This window comes from Tachysurus vachellii, chromosome 22 (assembly GCF_030014155.1).
Source record: "Tachysurus vachellii isolate PV-2020 chromosome 22, HZAU_Pvac_v1, whole genome shotgun sequence".
In the NCBI taxonomy this organism is placed as follows: domain Eukaryota; kingdom Metazoa; phylum Chordata; class Actinopteri; order Siluriformes; family Bagridae; genus Tachysurus; species Tachysurus vachellii.
Genome location: NC_083481.1, coordinates 17,579,524 through 17,605,185, shown reverse-complemented (window position 1 = coordinate 17,605,185; position 25,662 = coordinate 17,579,524). Strand labels below are relative to the sequence as shown.

Genomic DNA, 25,662 nt, shown 5'->3' with positions numbered 1-25,662 from the left:
ATAGAGACGTTGTTTACATGAGCCTGCTCTCACTAAGACAAGACTTCTTACTGCTTTTCTCACGGCTCAGTCACTTACTGAGATGATGCTCACGTGTCACCTTAAACACAGTCACCAGTTACATCGTTACAGACACTTACTGAGATGATGCTCACGTGTCACCTTAAACAGTCACCAGTTACATCGTTACAGACACTTACTGAGATGATGCTCACGTGTCACCTTAAACACAGTCACTTACTGAGATGATGCTCACGTGTCACCTTAAACAGTCACCAGTTACATCGTTACAGACACTTACTGAGATGATGCTCACGTGTCACCTTAAACACAGTCACTAACTGAGATGATGCTCACGTGTCACCTTAAACACAGACACTTACTGAGATGATGCTCACGTGTCACTGTAAACAGTCACCAGTTACATCGTTACAGACACTTACTGAGATGATGCTCACGTGTCACTGTAAACACAGACACTTACTGAGATGATGCTCACGTGTCACTGTAAACACAGACACTTACTGAGATGATGCTCACGTGTCACCTTCAACACAGACACTTACTGAGATGATGCTCACGTGTCACCTTAAACACAGACACTTACTGAGATGATGCTCACTTGTCACTGTAAACAGTCACCAGTTACATCGTTACAGACACTTACTGAGATGATGCTCACGTGTCACTGTAAACACAGACACTTACTGAGATGATGCTCACGTGTCACCTTCAACACAGACACTTACTGAGATGATGCTCACGTGTCACTGTAAACACAGACACTTACTGAGATGATGCTCACGCGTCACTGTAAACACAGACACTTACTGAGATGATGCTCACGTGTCACTGTAAACACAGACACTTACTGAGATGATGCTCACGTGTCACTGTAAACACAGACACTTACTGAGATGATGCTCACGTGTCACCTTAAACACAGACACTTACTGAGATGATGCTCACGTGTCACCTTAAACACAGACACTTACTGAGATGATGCTCACGTGTCACCTTAAACACAGTCACTTACTGAGATGATGCTCACGTGTCACCTTAAACACAGACACTTACTGAGATGATGCTCACGTGTCACCTTAAACACAGTCACTTACTGAGATGATGCTCACGTGTCACTGTAAACAGTCACCAGTTACATCGTTACACACGTTACCTTTCCGACGCAGAGAACCGAGTTAGTTGCACATGACGTCTTTCCCAAACACAGTCAGGTGTATTAAAGTCTATTTGGCGACATTTTTAAACATTTTTATGTCACTTTTATTTATTTTTTATCCGTCCACAAGAACGGTGCCATTTGCAGGCCATTAACTAGTGGACTGTCTCTGTTTGTGGGCGTGGCCAAGCGGTGCAGCGTTTCATCGGCGTGGCCAAGTGGTGCCGTGTCCCAGCAGAATATTCATCCACTTGAAGATATAGAACTCTATATAAAGTGAATCAATCCCGTAAACGTGTTCAGCATTATTTAGAAATATTCCGGAGTCTCTAGACTATTTTAAATGGTAAAGTCAGATGGAAATGTTGACACTTAACGCATGATATCGGCAGGCAGGTTGTCTGTGTTCTCTTAGTGCTCACTAGCTTCCAGTAGTGTTGAGAGCCCTAATATCACTCCACCGCTTCTTCTTACGTCATGTGAACGTAGTTCCGGACGATTCTCTGTTCGGTCCGAGTCAGCGACATGTGTATGAGGCGTCAGACGTGTGATGTGTTCAGCATCAGCATCCGCTTGAGTGTTTATATAAAAGTGTTAAGCTGATGTTTGGCGCATCCCAGCTGTTGCTCTCAGATACATCACCAAGCAGATGATACAGATGTTACAGAAAGTGTCAGGGATATAAGTGTAATGTCTATTCATATAATGTCTATTCGTAATGATATTACGCCTGCAGAGTAGCTGCAACTCACGTCACGTGACGTTACGCACGCGTAATAAAGAAACGTTTTTACTTTATTTTATCGACTTTATATTACTGCTTTAAGAATGTTTGGAAGCACCTGCTAGCACCTCTCTGGCGCCGCCTATGGGGAGTCAGTGCCAATTACGCAGATGCGTCAGTCTGTGGACGTGGCGAGTGGCGCAGATTATCACGACTTGTAATAAATAGTGTTGAGAGCAAGAAGAAAAGAACAACTACAGCTCGGACACTTTCTAGGTGATGTCAGGACAGAAGTGCTTTTGTTTAGAAGTACAGAATACACGACAGGTTTCTGTTGTTCTTTAACAGGGCCACAGGGATGTGTGTGTGTGTGTGTGTGGACTGGTGTACATTCATAGAAGATGATGTATTTAAAATAAATACATCAAATGAATTAGAAAATAATGTATTTTTCCCCCAACTCATAAATCAATATACAAACACAATAAATATCTTTAACATCACGGTGTTCATTCTGAGCTGAGATTAAATTCTATGTATGCATGAACCTGCCAATCAACATTAGAGCGCCATCCACAGGCTGAATTTCGCAAGGACACCAAACCTTTGTTCGGCGTGTTTTCGGTCTTGAATGTAAATCTGAGCGCAATCACAGTTTAGTCATAAAGCCTACGACCCAGAATCTAAAGGTATGTCCAGGAGCCGCAAGAAGCAGACAGACAGACAAACAGACATACACGCAGACAGACAGAGAGACAGACAGAGACAGCCAGAGACATACAGAGACAGACAGACATACATGCAGACAGACAGAGACAGACAGACAGAGACAGACAGAAAGACAGACAGAGACACACCGACAGACAGACAGACAGACAGACAGACAGACAAAGACATACAGAGACAGACAGACATACACTCAGACAGAGAGACAGACAGAGACAGACAGACATACACACAGACAGACAGTCATACACACAGACAGACACAGACAGATTGTCTGTATCTCTGTATCTTTTGCTCGTTCAATTTCCGTTTCCAAAAGAGATTAAAAAAAAGCGAACAATGAGAGTTATTTTGACTTCTTTGTCTTTTCGTACGAACAAAATGGCAATAAAAAGGCGCACAGATCTATTACACTGGAACCAGTAGTGCAGCCCGAGTTACTGGTTTACTAATGAGTCTAGTTCGTCCGTCACTGCGTACATGTCACACCGGTTTAAATAAACCGGTTGTACAGTAGCAGGTAGCAGTATCACCTACGTTGTTATGGTAACAGAGACACAACTCTTTATTCACACCGGAATCGTGCATCTGAGAGCTGTGAGAAACGCACACGATCACGTCAACTAACGACTAATCAGTCAGGAAGAGAATCTCACAGCACCACAGCTAGTGTTCAGCAGGAAATGACAATAAACCACTGAATAAATGCTGAAACCTCTATAATTATAAAGTACATCTAAACATCCTGTAGAAGGGTCAGAGCTCATTTGCAGTTGGTCACGTGCTTTGGTGCTGCCACAAGACCTGTGGAAACCACTGAGTTGTGTTACTGAACCTTTGTAGATGTGTGTGTTTGCACTCCATGACCACAACAATGCTGCTATCTGATAAAACACCACCGTTGTGCTGTTTACTGTTAAATGACTTGAGTACACAAGTGAATAAATGTCCTTCACTTGTAAGTGACAGAGCTTAAAACTAAAACCTAAATAGCTGCTCCACTTGCCTCAGCAACCAGTTTGGAAATACTGAAAAAAAAAAAAACCCACCAGCAACAACAACAAAAGTGTGTAGACATCTCACTTCAGATGGTGGGTGAAGCACAAGTTCAAGTTCAAGTTGCTCAGTGCGGAGGAAGGACGTCATTACATTTCACTTTGTACTGCGTCAGCTAAATGGTTGAAACGACAACAAAAGCTTCTTGACTTGACTATCAACAATCAAATGAGTTTTTTTTTTACTCCATCTACACCGTCAGACACTATTGCACCGTTACACTATTACATCCTCTGACTAATCAGCATCCGGAGCTCCACAGCATGCTGACATGATACTCAACGTTCACAGAGCTTTGTGTTATGAAGCACGAGTCCTGCTTCCCCGAAAGTGAATGTAGGATTGGAGTTCGATAAGATTAGATTTATGTCCATGATGAAGAGCGGCGTCGCTGCGTGGGCTGAGGTGAAGACGATGCAGTTTCTCAAAACCAGCAGAATTTTAACACCTCGGGTGACGGCAGATCCGTATTTCATGCTGTGACCTGGCCGGAGTCCATGATGACCAAGCTACGATCTATATTTATACTCTATATAAAGTGGTTATATAAAGGACTATAAAAAATATGAGATGCATACAGAATATATATATATCGCTCCCTGTGGACGGCAGTAAAATATTGCGTCCTGAAATTGGATACGAGGGACATAATTCGTTTGAGATTTGATATGACAGTGTATTGAAGTTCTTCTGTGTGTGTGTGTGTGTGTGTGTGTGTGTGTGTGTGTGTGTGTGTGTGTGTGTGTTAGAGGAAGAAGATTACAGAACTTTGCAGAAAGAAATCCATCTTTCCCATTCTTTCCTCCGACATCTGATGGAATTTACAGTCAGTAATCTTGCAACTGAGCTCCAGCCCCCTGACTGTCAGCAGTCTAACTGGGCCTTCAATTAGTCCTCCAGGCTAACCGTTATTTATCTCTGGTTCATTCACGTGGTGCCAATTCTATTGGGAGCAGTTGCTGAGGCAGCATAAAAGAGATGCGAGAGTTGTAGAATCACTGGCTTCTTCTTGACCAGAAGTGTGGGCTAAGTGTGGACTAAGTGTGGACTAAGTGTGAGCTAAGTGTGGACTAAGTGTGGACTAAGTGTGGACTAAGTGTGAGCTAAGTGTGGACTAAGTGTGGACTAAGTGTGAGCTAAGTGTGGACTAAGTGTGAGCTAAGTGTGGACTAAGTGTGGACTAAGTGTGGACTAAGTGTGAGCTAAGTGTGGACTAAGTGTGGACTAAGTGAGGACTAAGTGAGGACTAAGTGAGGACTAAGTGAGGACTAAGTAAAATAAGTACTTCTTGTTTTGTGAAGTTTCACGAAAATGAAAAGAATTCAGACTCCCAGATCTACATAAATCTACGTGTATGTCTTAGCCATGAAAACCAAAATTCACTGAGCAGCAGCTCTAACCAGAGTCACAGTGTTTCTGTGATAAAGTGTGTGTTTATAAAACACCAGAAATCCATTCACACTACAGTCAAATCACTTGGGATTCCAGTTGCTCTGATTTCTTAGAAGGAATACATTCAGCTGGTTCAGTGGAAAGTGGTGTGGAGGAGGGAAAGAGTGTGAGTGTGTGTGTGTGTGTGTGTGTGTGTGTGTGTGTGCGTGTGCATTTTGTGAAGCTAAGCTAATGAAACGAGAGGATCAGTGCCTCTTGCACTTTTAGAAATGAAGTGCTACAAAATCCCGACACACTTCATTTCCGTGCCAAACTTTCATTGCTTTTTTTAAAATAGCCTCCGTTATGCTCACTCTCAGTGTGTGTGTGTGTGTGTGTGTGTGTGTGTGTGTGTACACTTACATACCCTGTGCTTCAGACCAAAGGGAATGCCGATTATGGTTGTTCCCATTACTTTGGGTTCCAGCAGATCTGCTTTAGAGCGGCTCTGGAGGAGTCATGCTAATGCAGTTTCATGGCTAATGAAAGGTGAAAGAGGGAAACACACACACACACACACACACACACACACACACACACACACACACATGCACAGTTCTTGTGTATTATTAAAAAGACTTTAGTGTCTGTTCACTCACACACATCACTTCCTCCACTTAAACAGATTAATACACTAATCACATGACACAAATGTTATATTTCATTATTTATTTGTTAACCAAAGGAATAAACTTCACATTCTTCATTAGCTTTATTACAGCTCACAAATATCTGAAAAAAGAAGGTGTGGCCTTTTTACCTGTCAGTCACAATGAAGGAGGTGTGGCCTCTATAGTGTCAGTCACAGTGAAGGAGGTGTGGCCTCTGTATGTGTCAGTCACAGTGAAGGAGGCGTGGCCTCTGTATCTGTCAGTCACAGTGAAGGAGGCGTGGCCTATGTATCTGCCAGTCACAGTGAAGGAGGTGTGGCCTCTATATCTGTCAGTCACAGAGAAGGAGTTGGAAATGAAACATCATTTTTTTTATCACATTGTTTAAAACGAATATCTCCTTATTGTTAAATATATTGTTATATATAGGTTGTATATTTCATGTTATATACATATATATTCTATATATTCTATATATATTATATATATTCTTTTTTCTTTAAGCCCATAAAGAATATTTAAACCAAATGCTGAAGACTCTTCTGGCTCTTGGCTCTGTTTGAGGTTGTGTTCGTGTAAAATGCCGTCCATCACCTCTGGGAAAAACGAGCAGCTTTCCACTCAGAACATACAGTACAGATGGCTGTTGATCCGATTGAATTTGTTCAGACTGATGAGACTCACTATTTCTTTCTCAGCCAACTTTTCTCTTCTTTTTTCTTTCGTGTTCTGTGAGTTTGTCTCTCTGCTCCTCTGAAGCACTGAAGCCTCGGTCACTTCACTCAGTAGTTCTTTACAAAAGCCCTCAAGAACTTCAGCATCAGATTCAGCTTCTTCACTGACTAAAAAACTGGAGATAAGAAGGAGACACTCTCTCTTTCTCTCTCTCTCTCTCTCTCTCTCTCTCTCTCTCTCTCTCTCGCACTCTCTCTCTCTCTTCTGCCTTTCTTTCCATTGTATTTAAACCAGAAAATAGATGTAAATGCAGGGTTAATGATAAATAAAGAGAATAAGAAGAAAGTTCTTTGTGTGTGTAGAAAGACAGCAGAGGATGATTAGATGATGAGAATGTAAAAGGGGCACTTATGAAGAAGATAAAAAAGCTTTCTAACTGAATCGTGTGAGTAATTATTTCTTTATTTATCTGCGAGTCTGTTTGAAGTCTGCAGATCGATTGGGTTTTTGTTACAGAATCCGTCTGATCGATAACACGCTTTACACATGACACAGAGCTCAGTGAGCTGGAGGAAATCTTAATTTGTCAATGATGAGAGCTTCACCCCCCTGTATCCCCCCCCCCCCCCATCTGTGAGTGTTCATCTCGCTTTTCTGAAGCTCATCTGCAAATCCTGCAACATCGATCGCAATTTCTGTTGTGCTCCTGGGATTCAGAGGCCTTGGAGTCAGAGTGAGAACAAAATGATGCAGTTACGCAGCTGAGTGCGTGCCAGACAGTCCATTTATACACCAATACCTCTCTCTGTCTCTCTCTCTCCCCCACCCTCACACACACACACACACACACACACACATACACACACAGTATGGTGCCATCACTATCAAAGCCAAACATCTTGAAGTAAGTGTGTGTGTGTATCACTTTACAAGAATCACTGAAACTGCAGAGGATTATGGGTAGCTGTAAGGAATCTGTATCATTACAGAATGAAACAATTTGGCAACAGTTCCAGCCTTTAATTTATCAAGCACAGACTTTACTTTTTTACCCGTCTACAGTTCTACAGCATGAGGCATTTGAAACCAGTTACTTCATCTTCCTGCCTGCGTTATAGCACCAATAAACACTAATTTCCTGTCAGCCTGAGAAAGCGCAAAGTGTAAACTCCTCAGTAAACTTTTCATTCCTAAAAACGCCTCAGTAAACGCCTCAGTAAACTCCTCAGTAAACTCCTCCGTCCTATAAACTCCTCAGTCCTATAAACTCATCAGTCTTATAATCTCCCTAGTAAACTCCTCAGTCCTATAAACTCCTCAGTAAACACCTAAGTAAACTCATCTGGAGTATAAACTCCTCAGTAAACTCCCCAGTCCTATAAACTTCTCAGTAAACTCATCAGTCTTAAAAACGCCTCAGTAAACTCCTCAGTAAATTCCTCAGTAAACTCTTCCGTCCTATAAACTCCTCAGTCTTATAAACTCCTCAGTAAACTTCTCAGTCCTAAAAACGCCTCAGTAAACTCCTCAGTAAACTCCTCAGTAAACTCTTCATTCCTATAAACTCCTCAGTCTTATAAACTCCTCAGTAAACTTCTCAGTCCTAAAAACGCCTCAGTAAACTCCTCAGTAAACTCCTCAGTAAACTCTTCATTCCTATAAACTCCTCAGTCTTATAAACTCCTCAGTAAACTTCTCAGTCCTAAAAACGCCTCAGTAAACTCCTCAGTAAACTCCTCAGTAAACTCTTCAGTCCTATAAACTCCTCAGTCTTATAAACTCCTCAGTAAACTCCTCAGTAAACTTCTCAGTAAACTTCTCAGTAAACTCCTCAGTAAACTCTTCAGTCCTATAAACTCCTCAGTCTTATAAACTCCTCAGTAAACTCCTCAGTAAACTTCTCAGTAAACTTCTCAGTAATATAAACTCCTCAGTAAACTCCTCAGTAAACTCCTCTGGCCTATAAACTCCTCAGTAAACTCCTCAGTAAACTCCTCAGTAAACTCCTCAGTAAACTCCTCTGGCCTATAAACCCCTCAGTAAACTCCTAAGTAAATTCCTCAGTAAACTCTTCCGTCCTATAAACTCCTCAGTCTTATAAACTCCTCAGTAAACTTCTCAGTCCTAAAAACGCCTCAGTAAACTCCTCAGTAAACTCCTCAGTAAACTCTTCATTCCTATAAACTCCTCAGTCTTATAAACTCCTCAGTAAACTTCTCAGTCCTAAAAACGCCTCAGTAAACTCCTCAGTAAACTCCTCAGTAAACTCTTCATTCCTATAAACTCCTCAGTCTTATAAACTCCTCAGTAAACTTCTCAGTCCTAAAAACGCCTCAGTAAACTCCTCAGTAAACTCCTCAGTAAACTCTTCATTCCTATAAACTCCTCAGTCTTATAAACTCCTCAGTAAACTTCTCAGTCCTAAAAACGCCTCAGTAAACTCCTCAGTAAACTCCTCAGTAAACTCTTCAGTCCTATAAACTCCTCAGTCTTATAAACTCCTCAGTAAACTCCTCAGTAAACTTCTCAGTAAACTTCTCAGTAATATAAACTCCTCAGTAAACTCCTCAGTAAACTCCTCTGGCCTATAAACTCCTCAGTAAACTCCTCAGTAAACTCCTCAGTAAACTCCTCAGTAAACTCCTCTGGCCTATAAACTCCTCAGTAAACTCCTAAGTAAACTCTTCAGTCCTATAAACTCCTCAGTAAACTCCTCAGTAAACTCCTCTGGCCTATAAATTCCTCAGTTCTATAAATCCCACAGTAAACTCCTAAGTAAACTCCTCAGTCTTATAAACTCCTCAGTAAACTTCTCAGTCCTAAAAACGCCTCAGTAAACTCCTCAGTAAACTCTTCAGTCCTATAAACTCCTCAGTCTTATAAACTCCTCAGTAAACTCCTCAGTAAACTTCTCAGTAAACTTCTCAGTAAACTTCTCAGTAATATAAACTCAGTAAACTCCTCAGTAAACTCCTCTGGCCTATAAACTCCTCAGTAAACTCCTCAGTAAACTCCTCTGGCCTATAAACTCCTCAGTAAACTCCTAAGTAAACTCTTCAGTCCTATAAACTCCTCAGTAAACTCCTCAGTAAACTCCTCTGGCCTGTAAATTCCTCAGTTCTATAAATCCCACAGTAAACTACTAAGTAAACTCTTCAGTCTTATAAACTCCTCAGTAAACTTCTCAGTCCTAAAAACGCCTCAGTAAACTCCTTAGTAAACTCCTCAGTAAACTCCTCAGTAAATTCCTCAGTAAACTCTTAAGTCCTATAAACTCCTCAGTCTAATAGACTCCTCAGTAAACTCCTCAGTAAACTTCTCAGTAAACTCCTCAGTAATATAAACTCCTCAGTAAACTCCTCAGTAAACTCTTCATTCCTATAAACTCCTCAGTCTTATAAACTCCTCAGTAAACTCCTTAGTAAACTCCTCAGTAATATAAACTCCTCAGTAAACTCCTCAGTAAACTCCTCAGTAAACACTTCAGTCCTATAAACCCCCCAGTAAACTAAGTAAACTTCTCAGTCCTATAAACTCCTCAAGCCACTTCTTTGACTCGAGAGAGGGATGAGAGTCGCCATGTCCGTCTCCGTGTCCGTCTCCGTGTCCTTCTCCGTGTCCGTCTCGGTGTCCGTCTCCGTGTCCGTCTCCGGGCGTTCAGAGGTAAATAAATTTAGCCAGCAGGTTTGAGTCCTGTGGCGCTGTCTAGTATTGTTCGGGCTCGTGAAAGTAGAAGCTTACACTGTCCTTACAGTGACGCTGAGTGAAAGTTCCGTCTCATGCTGAAGCGTATTTGATTGATTTTTTCAGAGTCTACGTGTGCTATTAGAGTCTGACTTTAATTTGAATCCTGCTGATGCTGAATTTACATTTGAACATAAAACATAACATTTACATTTGAACATAAAACATGTGAACTTTTCTTTAATGTTCTTCTATATTTCTGCATAAACATCTCAATTATTCTCATTCTCTCTCTCTCTCTCTCTCTCTCTCTCTCTCTCTCTCTCTCTCTTTCTCTCTCTCTCTCTCTCTCTGCAGGAGGGCCATGCCGTTTGGATGTTTAACGCTCGGGGAGAAGAAGGACTACAACAGTCCCACAGATATCACAGACAGATATGATCTCGGGCAGATTGTTAAATCGTAAGTGATGCTGAATCCATGATCTCTCTCAGAATGAACCCCAGTGGACATGTGATTATATCCATAAAGGCAGAGTCATGTGAAAGGATAAAGTTATAAAGTTGCCCCCTCTATCTCTCTCGACTGCTACCAATCACAGAGCATGAAGATTAGCACAGTTAACATGTGCTACTGAAAAACAGAGAAAGCCATCGCTGCCTTTTTATTAAATTAAATCACAGATGCCCCTGATTGGCTCGTAGTAACAGTCACTCCCACTCCCAATTCTTATTTGCTTTTGTTGACTCAGTGTTACAGACGGCTTGTAATTGTGGGTGAGGAGATTGAGTTTGAATCTGATTTTCTGTAGCACCTGTTTGTTTTTTAACTTAAATAATTTGTTCCATGGGGGCACGGTGGCTTAGTGGGTAGCACGTTCGCCTCACACCTCCAGGGTTGGGGGTTCGATTCCCGCCTCCACCTTGTGCGTGTGGAGTTTGCATGTTCTCCCCGTGCCTCGGGGGTTTCCTCCGGGTACTCCGGTTTCCTCCCCCGGTCCAAAGACATGCATGTTGATTGGCATCTCTGGAAAATTGTCCGTAGTGAGTGAATGAGAGTGTGTGTGTGTGCCCTGTGATGGGTTGGCACTCCGTCCAGGGTGTATCCTGCCTTGATGCCCGATGACGCCTGAGATAGTTCGGATAAGCGGTAGGAAATGAATGAAACTGTTCCATTAGATTTCCGCCTTTTCTCCTTTTACATAGTTCCCATTCAATGTCCAGAGGGATTACAGTCAGTGCTGCCATCTAAACTGAGTTCCTCTAGAGCTTCAGACCTTTAGCGCTTTTACCCATTTATAGTTTATCCCATTGGAACAAACTGAACAAACCCAAATGGAATCTGTTTTACTTTTTTTTGTGAAACTCCGGATCAATGGAACTGAGCTCAGAACCTCACAGTGCCCAGCTCCAGTGTAAAGCGAGTTCTTTATGCCTCACACTCTCAGAAAAAGAAGAAAAGCTTGTTTTGTACATTTAGTGTGGAGCTTCTTTGTGAGAAACGAATGTACTTTGCTCCAGGTGAAACACACTAAAGATACAGATTCAAACCTGACTCTGAAGGGATCCAAACCAGATGTTGAAAAATGTTCAACCAGAATCGTTTGTTTTTCTGAGGCTGTGAGATGGAAGAACGCTGCTCGTTTATTGGGTGCGCAAACTTCCAAACTCAACATTTTTCCCTTCAGTGTTCTTTTGTTTGTTCTTTTTTAAAGGGAAGAGTTCTGCGAGATCTTTCGAGCCAAGGACAAGACAACGTCGAAAATGTACACCTGCAAAAAGTTCCTGAAGAAGGACGGGAGGAAAGTGCGCAAGGCTGCGAAGAACGAGATTTTCATCCTGAAGATGTGAGTTTGGAGTGAGAGAGCGAGAGAGAGAGAGAGAAAGAGAGAGAGAGAGAAAGAGAGAGAGAGTTTGTGTTGACGACTCAGCATGTTTTTTTTAAGAGCTTCATATTATATTCTGTTAAATTTCAGTTCAGCTGAACTTGATGAAGAGAGAGAGATGTAGAATGACGTTTTGTCTGAAAGTCTTTTTAGAAACACAGCAACAGTCTCGGCTGCTTTCCCGCAGAGGCAGTGCTTTGGACGGACAGGGGGGTGAGAAAAGCAGAGGCACAGCAGATGGTCTTAAACTATTTCTGTGATGACGCACAGTGACATCAGATGTGCAGACTGAGGTTCTGAGCAGCCGCTCGCGCTCCTCACTAATGTGTCCTTTGTGTAGCATCATTTGCAATCTCCTAAAAGCTCTTAGGGATTAATAAGAGCACATCAATGAGCAGCTGCAGCGGTGCATTAAGAAATAAACAACAGGGTTGGAAGAAGTCTAAACACTGCTGCTTTTACTGAATGAGCGTTATACGTTTACATTTAACGTCAGGATGATGAAAAGATTTAAAGAGCTCCATGTAACATTACTAACATCAGCTCACTGGGTGTGGCTTAGTTTCTGAGAAAATACCATCAACAATACAATCAATACATTAATTAATATGACAATATGCCACACCTTCTTTACAGTGACTGACAGATACTGAGGCCACACCTCCTTCACCATGACTGACAGATACAGAGACCATGCCTCTTTTACTGTGATGACAGATACAAAGGCTACGCCTCCTTCAGTGTGACTGACAGACACAGAGGCCACGCCTCCTTCACCATGACTGACAAATACATAGGCCATGCCTCCTTTAATGTGACTGACAGATACAGAGTCTACACCTCCTTCAGTGTGACTGACAGACACAGAGGCCACGCCTCCTTCAATGTGACTGACAGATACAGAGTCTATGCCTCCTTCACTATGACTGAGAGATACAGAGACCATGCCTCTTTTACTGTGACTGACAGATACAAAGGCTACAGCTCCTTCAGTGTGACTGACAGACACAGAGGCCACGCCTCCTTCAATGTGACTGACAGATACAGAGCCTACGCCTCCTTCACTATGACTGAGAGATACATAGGCCACGCCTCCTTCAGTGTGACTGACAGATATAGAGGCCATGCCTTCTTCACTGTGACTGACAGATATAGAGGCCACGCCTCCTTCAATGTGACTGACAGATACAGAGCCTATGCCTCCTTCACTATGACTGACAGATACTGAGGCCACAAGCTAGATGTTCATGAACTGAAAAATAAGCCTTAACTACTGAACCCTAAGCCTCCTAATCCTGTCATAATGTTGTCATTTCAGGGTGAAGCATCCTAACATTCTGCAGCTGGTGGACGTCTACGAGACAAGAAAAGAATATTTCCTCTTCTTGGAGCTGTAAGTCATGCACAGAATCTTCCACATTAACACCACAGAGTTCCTCCAGATCAGTGTTACAGAGGTCACCTGCAGAAAGGTTAGATTTCACACACACATGGAGTTCCAGCACATTGACAGTGTCGTCTCACGAGGACTGAAATAGAAAGGCTTTTCTCCTGCACTCTGCAAGCAAATCTTGATCGGAAAGGAAAGCAGACACCGTGGTCGAATACGGATGGTCTCGTGTCAGCAAAATTATTCTCACATAATAGCACTGGAAAAGAACCAGTAAAACCAGTAAAACCAACACTCTTGTACTGGATGATAAAACCCAAATATACATAAAGCAATAGGCTTCAGGGACGAGCTGTAAACTCCTAACAGGGCATTTACCACACGAACAGTAGCTCCTAGCCACAGGGACTAACACAGGAGATGTGAACAGCAGAAGAGATTCTAAAACTCATCCAGTCTTGCAATCCTACCACCTGCCCATTGGATCCACTCCCTTCCACTTTGCTGCAGACCATCTCGCAAGACCTTCTGCCCTTCATTACAACTATCACCAATAGATCCATAGCATCTGGTCAGGTACCAACTACCTTCAAGAGAGCAAGGGTTATTCCCATCCTGAAGAAACCTGCTCTGGATCCATCAGACATCAGTAACTACAGACCGGTATCACTTCTCTCGTTTCTTTCAAAAATTCTTGAACGCATTGTCTTTAATCAACTGTCTGTCTATCTCTCACAGAACAACCTCCAAGACCCCAACCAGTCTGGCTTTAAAGCAGCTCATTCCACAGAGACAGCCCTTTTAGATGTCTCTGAGAAACTACATGCTGCTAGATCAGCCAATCTCTCATCTGTCCTTATCCTCCTTGACCTTTCAGCAGCGTTTGATACGGTCAACCATAAGACTCTCTTAGCCACCCTCAGGAGTCTTGGGATATGCGGATCAGCTTGGGAATGGTTCGCTTCCTACCTGGAAGGACGCTCATATCAGGTAACATGGAGGGGAGTGACATCTGCTCCACGCAGACTCTCCACTGGCGTCCCACAAGGCTCAGTACTTGGTCCTCTTCTTTTCTCCCTGTATACTCACTCTCTTGGTGAAGTTATTTCCTCACATGGGTTCTCTTACCACTGCTATGCTGATGATACACAACTTATCTTCTCTTTCCCACCCGCAGATGCCACAGCTTCTGACCGGATCTCTGCAGGTCTGGCAGAAATTTCATCATGGATGACTGCTCATCAGTTAAAGCTTAATCCTAGCAAAACTGAGCTGCTCTTCATCCCAGGTGATTCATCCCCAGGTCATGATCTTGCTATATCCTTGCACAACGATCTGATCTCCCCTTCAGCCACAGCTCGCAACCTTGGGGTAACCATGGACAATCAACTGTCCTTTTCCTCTCATGTTGCTAATGTGACTCGCTCATGTCGGTTTCTTCTCTACAACATTAGAAGGATTCGACCATTTCTGTCCACACAGGCTGCTCAGGTACTTGTTCAGTCTCTTGTCATTTCTAGACTGGATTACTGCAATGCACTGCTGGCAGGTCTACCTATGAACGCAATCCGTCCTCTGCAAATGATCCAAAATGCAGCTGCCCGGCTTGTTTTCAACCTGCCAAAGTTCTCTCATACCACCCCGCTGCTGCGATCCCTCCACTGGCTTCCGGTAGCTGCACGCATCAGATTCAAAACACTGATGCTGGCCTACAAAGCCAAAAATGGACCAGCTCCCTCTTACCTCAAAGCCCTCATCACTCCTCGCACTGCACCCCGCACCCTCCGATCTACCAGCACTGCTAGACTGGTTCCACCATCTCTCAGGGTAAGAGGCAAGTATACTACAAGACTCTTCTCTGTACTGGCACCAAGGTGGTGGAACGAACTTCCCCTAGAGGTCCGGACAGCTGAGTCACTGGCTATTTTCAAGCGGCGGTTGAAGACCTACTTATTCAGGAAACACTTCAACTAGCACTTCTTTCATTATCTTTTGCATTTAAAAAAAAAAAAAAAAAAAAAAACACACCTTTGACACTTTCATTGTAACTTTGAACAAATGTTTTAAACTCATGGTATCTTAAGTATGTAACTTAGTGATCCAGCATTAATGTATTCAATGTTAGAGATTTAAGCACTTATGTACGTCGCTCTGGATAAGGGCGTCTGCCAAATGCTGTAAATGTAAATGTAAATGTGAATGAGTGCTAGCTACATGAAGGTGAAGATAGCAATGCTACAATAAATAGACACATATAAGACTTAACAAGCACACAGAGAAAAAGTTTCAGCAGTCATGAGGATGTATTTCCACTTTAATCCCTGTTCCTGCCAGCTGTGAGATGTTGCTCTCCTTTTCTTCAGCTGAGCCTGCAGCGCTGAGGCACATCTCGAGGAACCCGAGCTCATCTAGCCTGAGGATATGTCAGATACAAACACGGTTCTCAAAACTCTCTCTCTCTCTCTCTCTCTCTCTCTCTCTCTCTCTCTCTCTCTCTCTCTCGCTCCATGCACTCCATGCTTTTTGCTGCAGAGTGTGCAACCATGTTTCCTGAACGTTCTCCCTCACTGTTCAGACATTTTCAGATCCTTTGTGTGATTTATAAACACAAGAACGCCACCATGACCATGTCCCTGATCCCAGGCTTATGTTTTGTCATGTTGTCTTTAACGACGTGTCCTTGCTGTGAAAAGTGAGGAACGCATGTTAGAGTTTGAAAAAATGACAAATAGCTTTGAAAGAGTAAGACCTTGAAGCTCAGGTGTGTGATTAAAAAAAAAATGACACATACATTTCTGGTTGTGGTTCAGTGCTACAGGGCGAGAGGTGTTTGACTGGATCCTGGACCAGGGCTACTACTCAGAGAAGGACACCAGCAATGTGGTCCGCCAGGTGCTGGAGGCTGTGGCATACCTGCACTCCCTCAACATCGTTCACCGCAATCTGAAGGTACGTGCCGTTGCTCCCCCTTGTGGACAGACAACACACAGACACGTTTTCAACAAATAGTTGTCAATAAATAAAAAAAAACACTAAAAATAATATTAGTTTTTCTTACATATTTGTTTCAGTTGGAGAATCTGGTGTATTACAACCGCCTGAAACATTCCAAAATTGTTATCAGTGATTTCCACCTGGCTAAACTCGAGAACGGGCTTATTAAAGAACCCTGTGGGACTCCGGAGTACCTGGGTATGAGGCTTTCCTGCTTTGTGCTACTTTGTTTGTTTGTTTTTATGAAAGTATGTCATGAGAGTACACTGAGGTATACAGGTGATAGAACTCTGCACAGAACCCCTGCTCTTGGGGGTAACTGTGTCAGGCTGGCGTGTAAAAGAGTGAGAACCTAGAACTTACCTGGTTCCCTATTCTGTCTGTGCCTCGTTCAGCTCCAGAGGTGGTTGGGAGACAGAGATACGGCCGACCCGTGGACTGCTGGGCTCTGGGAGTGATCATGTACATACTGTAAGTACAGACTAATCCCAAATCCTGTAGAGAAACCTCACTTTACTGAAGCAGGGGCAATGGATTAGCGTTAAAAAGAAATACCCCATGTGAGATGGCATGTGTAGTCAATATCTATGAAACATTAGCTCAAAAAAATATTAATTTATTTCCTAAAGACCACGGGTAGCGTAAAGGAGATGAAAGCTGCTCTATGCCTCAGGTATCTCACTCTTTATAGCAGAAGATATGCTGGAAGGAGGTCTAATCCACCAGCACCTAGTCATAAAGTGCTTCTTTAAGGAAACGTGCGGCAGAGAGAAGCAATCACTACAGAGCTTCAACAAGAACAGGAAGCTTTTAGTAATGTGGTGGAGGAAATAACGGGCAGGTGGAGATTCAGCTTAAACACAAAATCAGCTGGAGTTTTCTCTCTGTTTACATTTTTTTTCCCTCACAGACTTTCCGGCAATCCTCCGTTCTATGATGAGGCAGACGATGATGATTACGAAAACCACGACAAGAACCTGTTCCGCAAAATCCTAGCAGGAGATTACGAGTTCGATTCTCCGTACTGGGACGAAATCTCCGACTCGGGTGACTTGCCACCACTGAGGAAAACTAAAAGTGTTCAGCTACAGTATTTGGTCTTGGTGTGAGTTACAATAACACGTCATTTCTTCTGCTTGCAGCTAAAAGTTTAGTCGCACGTCTCATGGAGGTCGACCAGGACCAGAGGCTCACGGCGCAGGAGGCCATCAACCATGAATGGTACTGACGTAATCAGCTTCGGTTTGGTTTCTACTGCAGGTAATGAATAAGATTTTAAATATTTGCTTTATATTCTGCAGGATATCTGGGAATGCTGCCTCAGATAAAAACATCAAGGAGAATGTGTGTGCGCAGATGGAGAAGAATTTTGCGAGAGCCAAGTGGAAGGTAATTATTTACGATCCGGTCGTAATCCTCGAGACTTGTGTTTTGCTTGTTCATCATCTTGTGTTATTGTACGTTCTGGGATAGGATTGTTTGTCTCCTGGCTGAGCCACCCAGCAGGACGTTCAGAACATTTATCTAATATGTCATCGAACGATGCTTCTGCAGCTTGATATGCGAGACTGCGAGAGTTCACTGTGTGATGACTTTAGACAGAAAGAATGATGATTTGTCTGATGCAAACAAAACTGTGAGACGACGTCACCTGTGTGTGTGTGTCTGTGTGTGTGTTTGTGGTATACTGTATGAATAAAAATAATCTAACTGTAGATCAGATGGAAGTCGTCGGGCAACGTAAGGCCAATATGTGTGGAATAAAACACAGTGTTACCCTTTTTAAGATAAATAATCAACAGCAGAGAGATGTGAGATGTGAGGAAGAGGAAGCTACAGGTGAAGCTGAAATTTCTCAACAGTTGTGTCTCCATGACTACGCTCGCAATTCATGTCTTTACAGGAGTCAGTTTGCGATTAAGATTATCACCGACGTTTACAAACTGATGCCAATCGGAGACAAAATTGTTTTGTTTCTCTTCCTCTTCAGAAAGCCGTGCGAGTGACGACCATCATGAAGAGGCTGAGAGCTCCGGAGCACCAGCAACCTGCCGTCACCACTCAGCCCGGTGAGGGAGCCCCGAACCTTGCAGGAGCAGCGCAGGAAAATCCACAGGCTCCAGCCGAGGCCTCCACATCCCCCGCAGGCACAGAGCCCCCTGCTGGACCGGAGGCTTCACCCGCTGAAGCTTCTTCGTCGCGGTGCAATGGCGAATCCCCCACTCCCCCGTCTCCTGCCACACAGACCGGAGATGAGCAGAACAGTTAAATCTGTCTCTGTGTGCTGCCTTTCCCTCATCCCTCCCCCTGATCTCTGTAAATTAGCATCTAGCATGGTCACCCTGCACCTGCTTTGCTCTCACGCTAACATTAACAGCGTCGGTGGCGTCTCGCCGAGCCTCGTTAACGTCTTTTCCTGAGCTTTGTCTTTTCTCGTTACGGAAGCCGACTCGCAAATCCTACAAGCCATACCGTTACGTACAGGATAAAACCACACATATATATACGCTGTGCTAACCGTACGTTCCACATAGATTTAAGTACATGAATAAACAGAAAAGGGAATTTACTTTGACCTATTTGGGAACTTTCGTGGGTTTTTTAGGAACCAAACACTTTGATGTAACTCTTAGCCTTACACTGTTTGTCGCTACTCAGAGGCGCCAGCATTAGGATGAGTTATCAGTGTAGATGCAGTAGTTACATCTCCTGACTCTGGAGAGAGAGAAAACACAGTGAGTGATGCTCTTCTACCTTCTCCTGTTAGAACAAACGCAAAAAGTGTTCACTCAGAATAAAGCACTGAGGTCACCGCATGCGATCGATGTTGGCGCCTCTGCGTTTAGCTTCGCTCCTGTGCTCAGGAAAGCACGCCGTGGCTCATTAGCAATTGTAAAAATTCCTGTAAATACTAAACACCAGAGAGACGTAGCCAAAAACAGCATGCGTTTTACAAGTTACTGTCGAGTACTGATTCCTGAGTCCTGCCGAGCCACGTGTCGACAACCACGTCTGATTGTCTGCCTTACACGCAGAGTCTAGTCCCTCCTGGTTCAGCCGTTTCCATGTCATCTCTACAGATTTAAAACATTGAATATTAAACAAATGTAAAATTGATACGAAAATCACGCTACATGCTATACTTTAGCTATCCAGCAGGAGGTGGGTTTGATATTTTAGCGATCCGAAGGGAACGAGATGCACAGCTAGCTGTAGATCTGCACGCTAGCTCAGCTAATCAGAACACAGTATTCACACATGGGTTGCTAATGCTAATGCTAAAAAGAACATTTTTGTAAATGTTATTTACTGCATTTTAAAGGCCGTGTGGAGCCTACAGACAAACCGCTTGATTCTTTTGGCTCAGTGGCGTTCAGCATTAAGCCCTGCGCTTCTAATAACGCTACTGTTGCTCATTGTTCGGTAGAAGTAACGTCTTGGGTGTTTTAGTACCTACGCATTCGAGGTCATCAGCTCGTGTCTGTTAAACCGAATGTGACATCAGACTCACACACCTGCGTTAAGTGTTTTTCAGAAACCTTTTAGCCGAGACATGTTTGGTGGCTTCTGCGTGCTTTTTAGAGACAAAGCTGGCTGATACACTTAATTGGTTCACCAGCTACACTAAAGCTGGTGAACATAGCAGCTCTACGTTCCACACTGAAGGGGCGGAGCCTAAAGGAGCTTTGTGCTCGAAACCAAATAGCATTTAAAAAAAAACGCTCTGGTTGTCTAAGATGGCCGCCAGATATCTCTCCGGTGTTTAGCTACACTGAGGTTCTGTCCATGTTTACAGACACAATGTCAGAAACCAACTGAAGAACGTTCGGACTTTTGTAGCTTGTGAAACTTTATTTGCTACAGCAGCGTCACAGCCAACGATTCAAAAATGTCTTGGCTAATCAACTATATCTACAGTGTATCTATAGTGTTGGTTATTTATTTGTTTATTTCTTTGTATATTTAAATCTGTTTAATCCAGTAACCCGCGCTTAGGACCTGCTCAGTTTACGATTCCTTTTCCGTCTACGCTCCAAAATACTAAGACATATAACACAAATATGTAAAGAGAAGAAGAAAAGACTAACATTATATTTTATCGTTAGTTAAATAAATGTCTGCTGTTCTGCTTTAAAACTTTCGAGCTTCTATGAACACACGTTGCTGAATCGTTGCACACTTTTCTGTTCTGCTTCATTTACCACGTGTTCAATATTTTTTCGGTATCTATTCAGACATTTCCATGCATTTTAGCATGAAGTACACACAGGCGTGTGTGTGTGTGGGTGTGTGGGTGTGTGTGTGGGGGAAAAGTGACAGGAGTGAGAGTGTGTTCAGCATAAACCAGAGCAATAGTCGACCTACTGCGATACTGTGACGCATGTTCCTGCTGTTCGTTCTTGCGCTCTTCAGACAGACTCAATGTGCTGCTCTTAGTGTCGGAATAACAGGAAGTTCCCCACGCCTTCGTTCCGGGGCAGTTTTACTGAGCCCTCGATCCTGTGTCCTGATGGAAACTGTGTTAAAGTGATATACTGCTGTATAACCTGTGTGAAGTTTTGCATTCACAAAACACTGCGTTTACGAAGTATCGTGTTTACAAAGTATTGCATTGATGTTTGACAGGAAATTGAAGTCCAAAGCTACGGTAAAGACCAGCAAGTAACAAGTCAATCGTGTCTCTTGTGGTGCATGGACTAATCACTGCTATGGTTGTTTGTAGGCGTGGCCTGATAGAGTGTATCCAGCTATTTTATTACACTAAACTGAGAAGCTTTCGCAGCTAGTTAAACTAGTCCCAGACTCTTCTATACAGTGTCGTTTCTAATTTGTGCAGAATGTCTATTAAAAAAAATGCAACCGAAAACGTCACTTGCTCCAAATGTTCCTTTCACGTACGTAGAAAACTTGTCGTTTTTTTTGTGTGAAAGCAGCGTAGCCTCATCACTGTAGTTGTCCTGAAGAATTTCTCGCAATCCAACAGGAAACGTGAAAATGAAGCAATAAAGTATTTAACACGTGAAGAATCATGAGCTCACGCTCGACGTGCAAACTGACGACTATGTAGCCGACCTACCAGTGGAGGGAACTTTCTTCCTTTATCCTGCTAGTTTGTTAGCATGGCAGGAAGTTAGCTGGCTAATACAGCTACACACAAAGGACACGGGTCGTACCTCTGGCCAGGGAAGTCTTTAGCTCCTGCTGTGGAAATCAGGTGTGTCTATGCTAATGCTAATGCTAATGCTAATGCTACAAGCTTGCGACATCCTAGTTTTGACCTCGATGTCTCGACTCGATGAGAGCAAGTTGAAAACGGCTCTGGAACGTGAGGTGTGGCTTAAAACTGTGTGTCTGTCCACTGAACTTCCTGTCATCTGACTTTAGGGAACGTTACAGGCCTTGAGGCTTGTGCTAGGTGTCAGGAGATTTAGCTAGCTAACCCGGAAACAGGAAGTAAATGTGTCTGAGCTGCAAGTCACCTACAAGACGTTCTGATTTAATTTTAAATTGAACAAGCTAAAATCAGCACTCAGGCCATTTCTGGGCTAGCGTAGCGGCTAGGTGAACAGAAACGTAGCAGAACGGTTGGAAGAGGCTTCAGACGAGGAAGTAGTTGTGTTTTGTGGAGGTTGTGTTTGTGGATTTCATCGAGAAAGTGTGTGTTTGTGCTGAAATCTGGTTTATATGTGTTTAATATCCATCTTTACACTTTACAAAAAGGGAACTCTGTGTGTGTGTGTTTGTGTGTGTGTGTGTGTGTGTGTGTGTGTGTGTGTACATATATACAATAGATATATTAATCAGTGCTGAGTTTCTTCACTGTTGGTTTATTTTGTGTTTATTTGTCTTCATGGATCTTTCCTGTTGTGTATTATTTGAAAATTTTCAAACAAATAAAATAGTTTGTTGTTTTCATTTGATATGAAAGTGATAACCAGGAGGGTTCGAGTAAAGCTTATAACCGTTACGTTCATGTAAACACTTAGACCACGACAAAATACTGTGTTTCTAATCCGACTCAAAGCAATGCTTTTCTAGTGCAGAGCGTCTGCAGCGTCGCGCGAGTGTGTTCGCTCTCCTGTTTCTGAAGTTTTATCCTTATTGTAGTCAATACCGTAGTTCACCTGGAGCTGTCTCTCTCTCTCTCTCTCTCTCTCTCTCTCTCTCTCTCTCTCTCTCTCTCTCTCTCTCTCTCTCTCTCTCTCTCTCTCTCTCGGTCTCTCTCTCTCTCTCTGTCTCTGTCTTTCTCTCTCTCTCTGTCTTTCTCTCTCTGTCTCTCTCTCTGTCTTTCTCTCTCTCTCTGTCTTTCTCTCTCTCTCTCTCTCTCTCTCTCTCTCTCTCTCTCTCTCTGTCTCTCTCTCTCTGTCTCTTTCTCTCTGTCTTTCTCTCTCTCTCTCTATCTCTCTCTCTCTCTCTCTCTCTGTCTTTCTCTCTCTCTTGGTCTCTCTCTCTCTGTCTCTTTCTATGTCTCTCTCTCTCTCTCTCTCTCTCTCTCTCTCTCTCTCTCTCTCTCTCTCTCTCTGCATTCTTTTCAGTTTTATCTGTTTGATTGTAATAAATGAAAAATAAACCACAATAATGCTGAAAAAAAAAGAAAGTAAAATCTGGCTCAAGGTTGTGTTTTGTTCTTTCTTATTTAACACACACACACACACACACACACACACACACACACACAAGACTGATTATAGACGCGTTGTGTAATAATGACGATATTACCATAACTTAACAAGAACTTTAAATTATTATTATTATTATTATTATTATTATTATTATTATTATTATTATTATTATTATTATTATTATTATTATTATTGTTATTGTTGTTGTTGTTGTTAATAAAAATACTTCTGGATTTTAGCAAAAATACTAATAGTTTATGATAATGCTGCCCTCCTGTGGTTCACACTGTACATCACATCCTGTGATAAACAGATTTTTTTTTTTTTAAATCTCGCCGCCAGGAAACCTGTGACTGTTGAGATGAAATCATTGTTAAATGCTTCCATCTTGTGGTTGAAACAGTTCATTACACTCTGATGAAAAGTGTTTTTTTTTTTTTTTTTAAATAACTCACCGCCAGCAAATGGGGTGAAATTCTCAGTGAACGTTGCCACAGGCATCCAGCACATTAATCTGTGATGATGAAATGTTTGTAAAAGTAAAAAACCTCACTACTAACCACCATGAACCTCACTTCTACAGTCACGAGCTTTCAGAGAAGACCTTGCTCATGAAGATCCTGTGCCTCAGCAGGTCAGGATGTGGGTTGATAAGACACCAGAGCGACCTCGTTCTCTAACCCCTCTGGTCTGATTTTGTCTGATCACGCCCACGTTTATTGTGTGTATATTGAGACTCCGTCCTAAACGAGTCCCACGATCAACGGTCTGACAAACAAACAGCGTTTACGGTCATACAAGAAACAATACACTAAAACACTCGAGCTCTCTCACTCACCTGTCTTTCATAAACATCATGGAGATTTTCTCTGGCACGAGGTTCGAACGGTCAGAAAGCAGAAACGAAACCACAACACAACACACAACAAGAAGAACTGTTCACAAAGAGAGACTCGGTCAGATAAAGACCGAAGGCGTGACTGGAGGACGACGACCTTCTGGAGAAAGCGATGGCTCGAGGAGATAAGGGTCACAAGTGGGTTCCGTCATTGGCAGAGTTGCATTCTGGATCAAATGTTAAGGTCAGAGTGTGGCTCCAGAATGAGACCCGTCATACCGTCGGATTAGATCGGATCTGATAAGATCGACAGAAGAATGGAGGTTTGTGTAAAAGGCACAAGTGTGTTTTGTAGTCAGAAGACGGAACGTGTGTTTCCTCTGATGCATCACCACGTCTGTGGAATCCAGCTGTCTGCATCTCTGTACTGAGGAACAGCTTTAATAGGGAATTTAACTTCTGCTGAAGATCCGACTGTGGGTCAAATCTCATGCTTGAACTTGTGTTCAGTGTTGCTGGTAGTTTTGCAGTTGCTATAGTAACAGCCTGCGGAGCAGACACTGCAGTTTGGGTTTGTGTACTGAAACGCTGGAGCTTCTCATGTAAACACAGGTAAAGTCTTAAAGGACTTAGTGATCTGTTTTCCAATCTCAGGGCTTGGGGAGATGAAGGTTTAAAATACTGGGTGGTGGAACCTCCAGCCTGAAGCTGCTGCTCGAATGTTCCTGAGGTCTGAAGCTCATCAGGCTTTTACTCCCTGGCTTTATAAGAGCTAAAACTCCTCAGATAAAGTTCCCGAGAGAAAAAGTTCCAGAGTTTGATGTTTGTTCTTTGGGTTAAAGTTGCAGGTCTTTCAACTCCCAGTGACTGAAGATGTGCAGGATGTGTTAATGTCACAAAGCTTAAAGCATCAGATTAAAACATCACTTTAAAAAAGGAAGAGAAAGTAAAGGGGTTCGATGTTACGAACCGCTTCGATCCGAGACGAGCAGCTCATAAACATCAAGAACCATAATAAGATATTTAAGAACCTTTTAGAATAAAATCCTAAAATGCTTGAATAAAATTTAATAAAAGATTAAAAATATATGAATATAATAAGTATAAATGTATTTTGATAAAGCCATTATTATTATTGTTGTTGTTGTTGTTATTATTATTATTATTATTGTTGTTGTTGTTGTTATTATTGTTATTATTATTATTATTGTTGTTGTTGTTGTTATTATTATTATTGTTATTATTATTATTGTTGTTGTTGTTGTTGTTTTGTTGTTATTATTATTATTATTATTATTATTATTATTATTATTATTATTATTATTATTATTATTATTATTATTATGAAAAGTAAAGCTGTGGCCATATAAATAAATAAATAAATAAATAAATAAATAACAAACAAACAAACAAACAAACAAACAAACAAACACTACTACTACTACTAATAATAATAATCCAGGATCATTAATCCTGACTCTCTGAAGCCTGATCAATGTTGAACAGAACTCTATTATTATTTTATTAATAAATGTAGACAAATAGGACGGAGAAAAGCTCCAGCTCTCTCAGCTCAAAGCTCCAGAGTTTTTATGGCGCTACCTTTAAAAGCTCCTTCTGCTAGATTGAGCTGAAGTTCTTGGAGTGAGAGGAAGTTTCTCTGCTAAAGCTCTCAGTCTCATCATCATCATCATCATCATCACTTCTCCATCCAGCTCAGTCTTGGGCTGAAGGAGCAGCGCCAGAAGTTTCCTGGGATCAAGTTCCTGGGTTTAAAAAGTCTGATCTCAAATCCCCTGGGCTGAGATCAGACTAATGCTAAAGCATGAAAACAGAAGCTTTCCACGT

At 42.4% G+C, this 25,662-nt stretch overlaps 1 protein-coding gene across 1 annotated transcript in view; it reads left to right on the top strand.

The window, feature by feature from the left end:
• Window positions 1-22,623, top strand: part of camkvb (CaM kinase-like vesicle-associated b) — a 43,775-nt gene extending 21,152 nt beyond the window's left edge. Inside the window, exons 2-11 of the mRNA XM_060858672.1 lie at window positions 10,445-10,546; window positions 11,799-11,930; window positions 13,288-13,362; window positions 16,170-16,308; window positions 16,431-16,551; window positions 16,749-16,824; window positions 17,264-17,400; window positions 17,496-17,574; window positions 17,655-17,742; window positions 18,344-22,623. Coding sequence (XP_060714655.1) covers window positions 10,452-10,546; window positions 11,799-11,930; window positions 13,288-13,362; window positions 16,170-16,308; window positions 16,431-16,551; window positions 16,749-16,824; window positions 17,264-17,400; window positions 17,496-17,574; window positions 17,655-17,742; window positions 18,344-18,622 — 1,221 coding nt within the window. The 5' untranslated portion in view covers window positions 10,445-10,451 and the 3' untranslated portion in view covers window positions 18,623-22,623. The remainder of the gene's footprint in view (window positions 1-10,444; window positions 10,547-11,798; window positions 11,931-13,287; window positions 13,363-16,169; window positions 16,309-16,430; window positions 16,552-16,748; window positions 16,825-17,263; window positions 17,401-17,495; window positions 17,575-17,654; window positions 17,743-18,343) is intronic.
• Window positions 22,624-25,662: the final 3,039 nt, after the last annotated feature.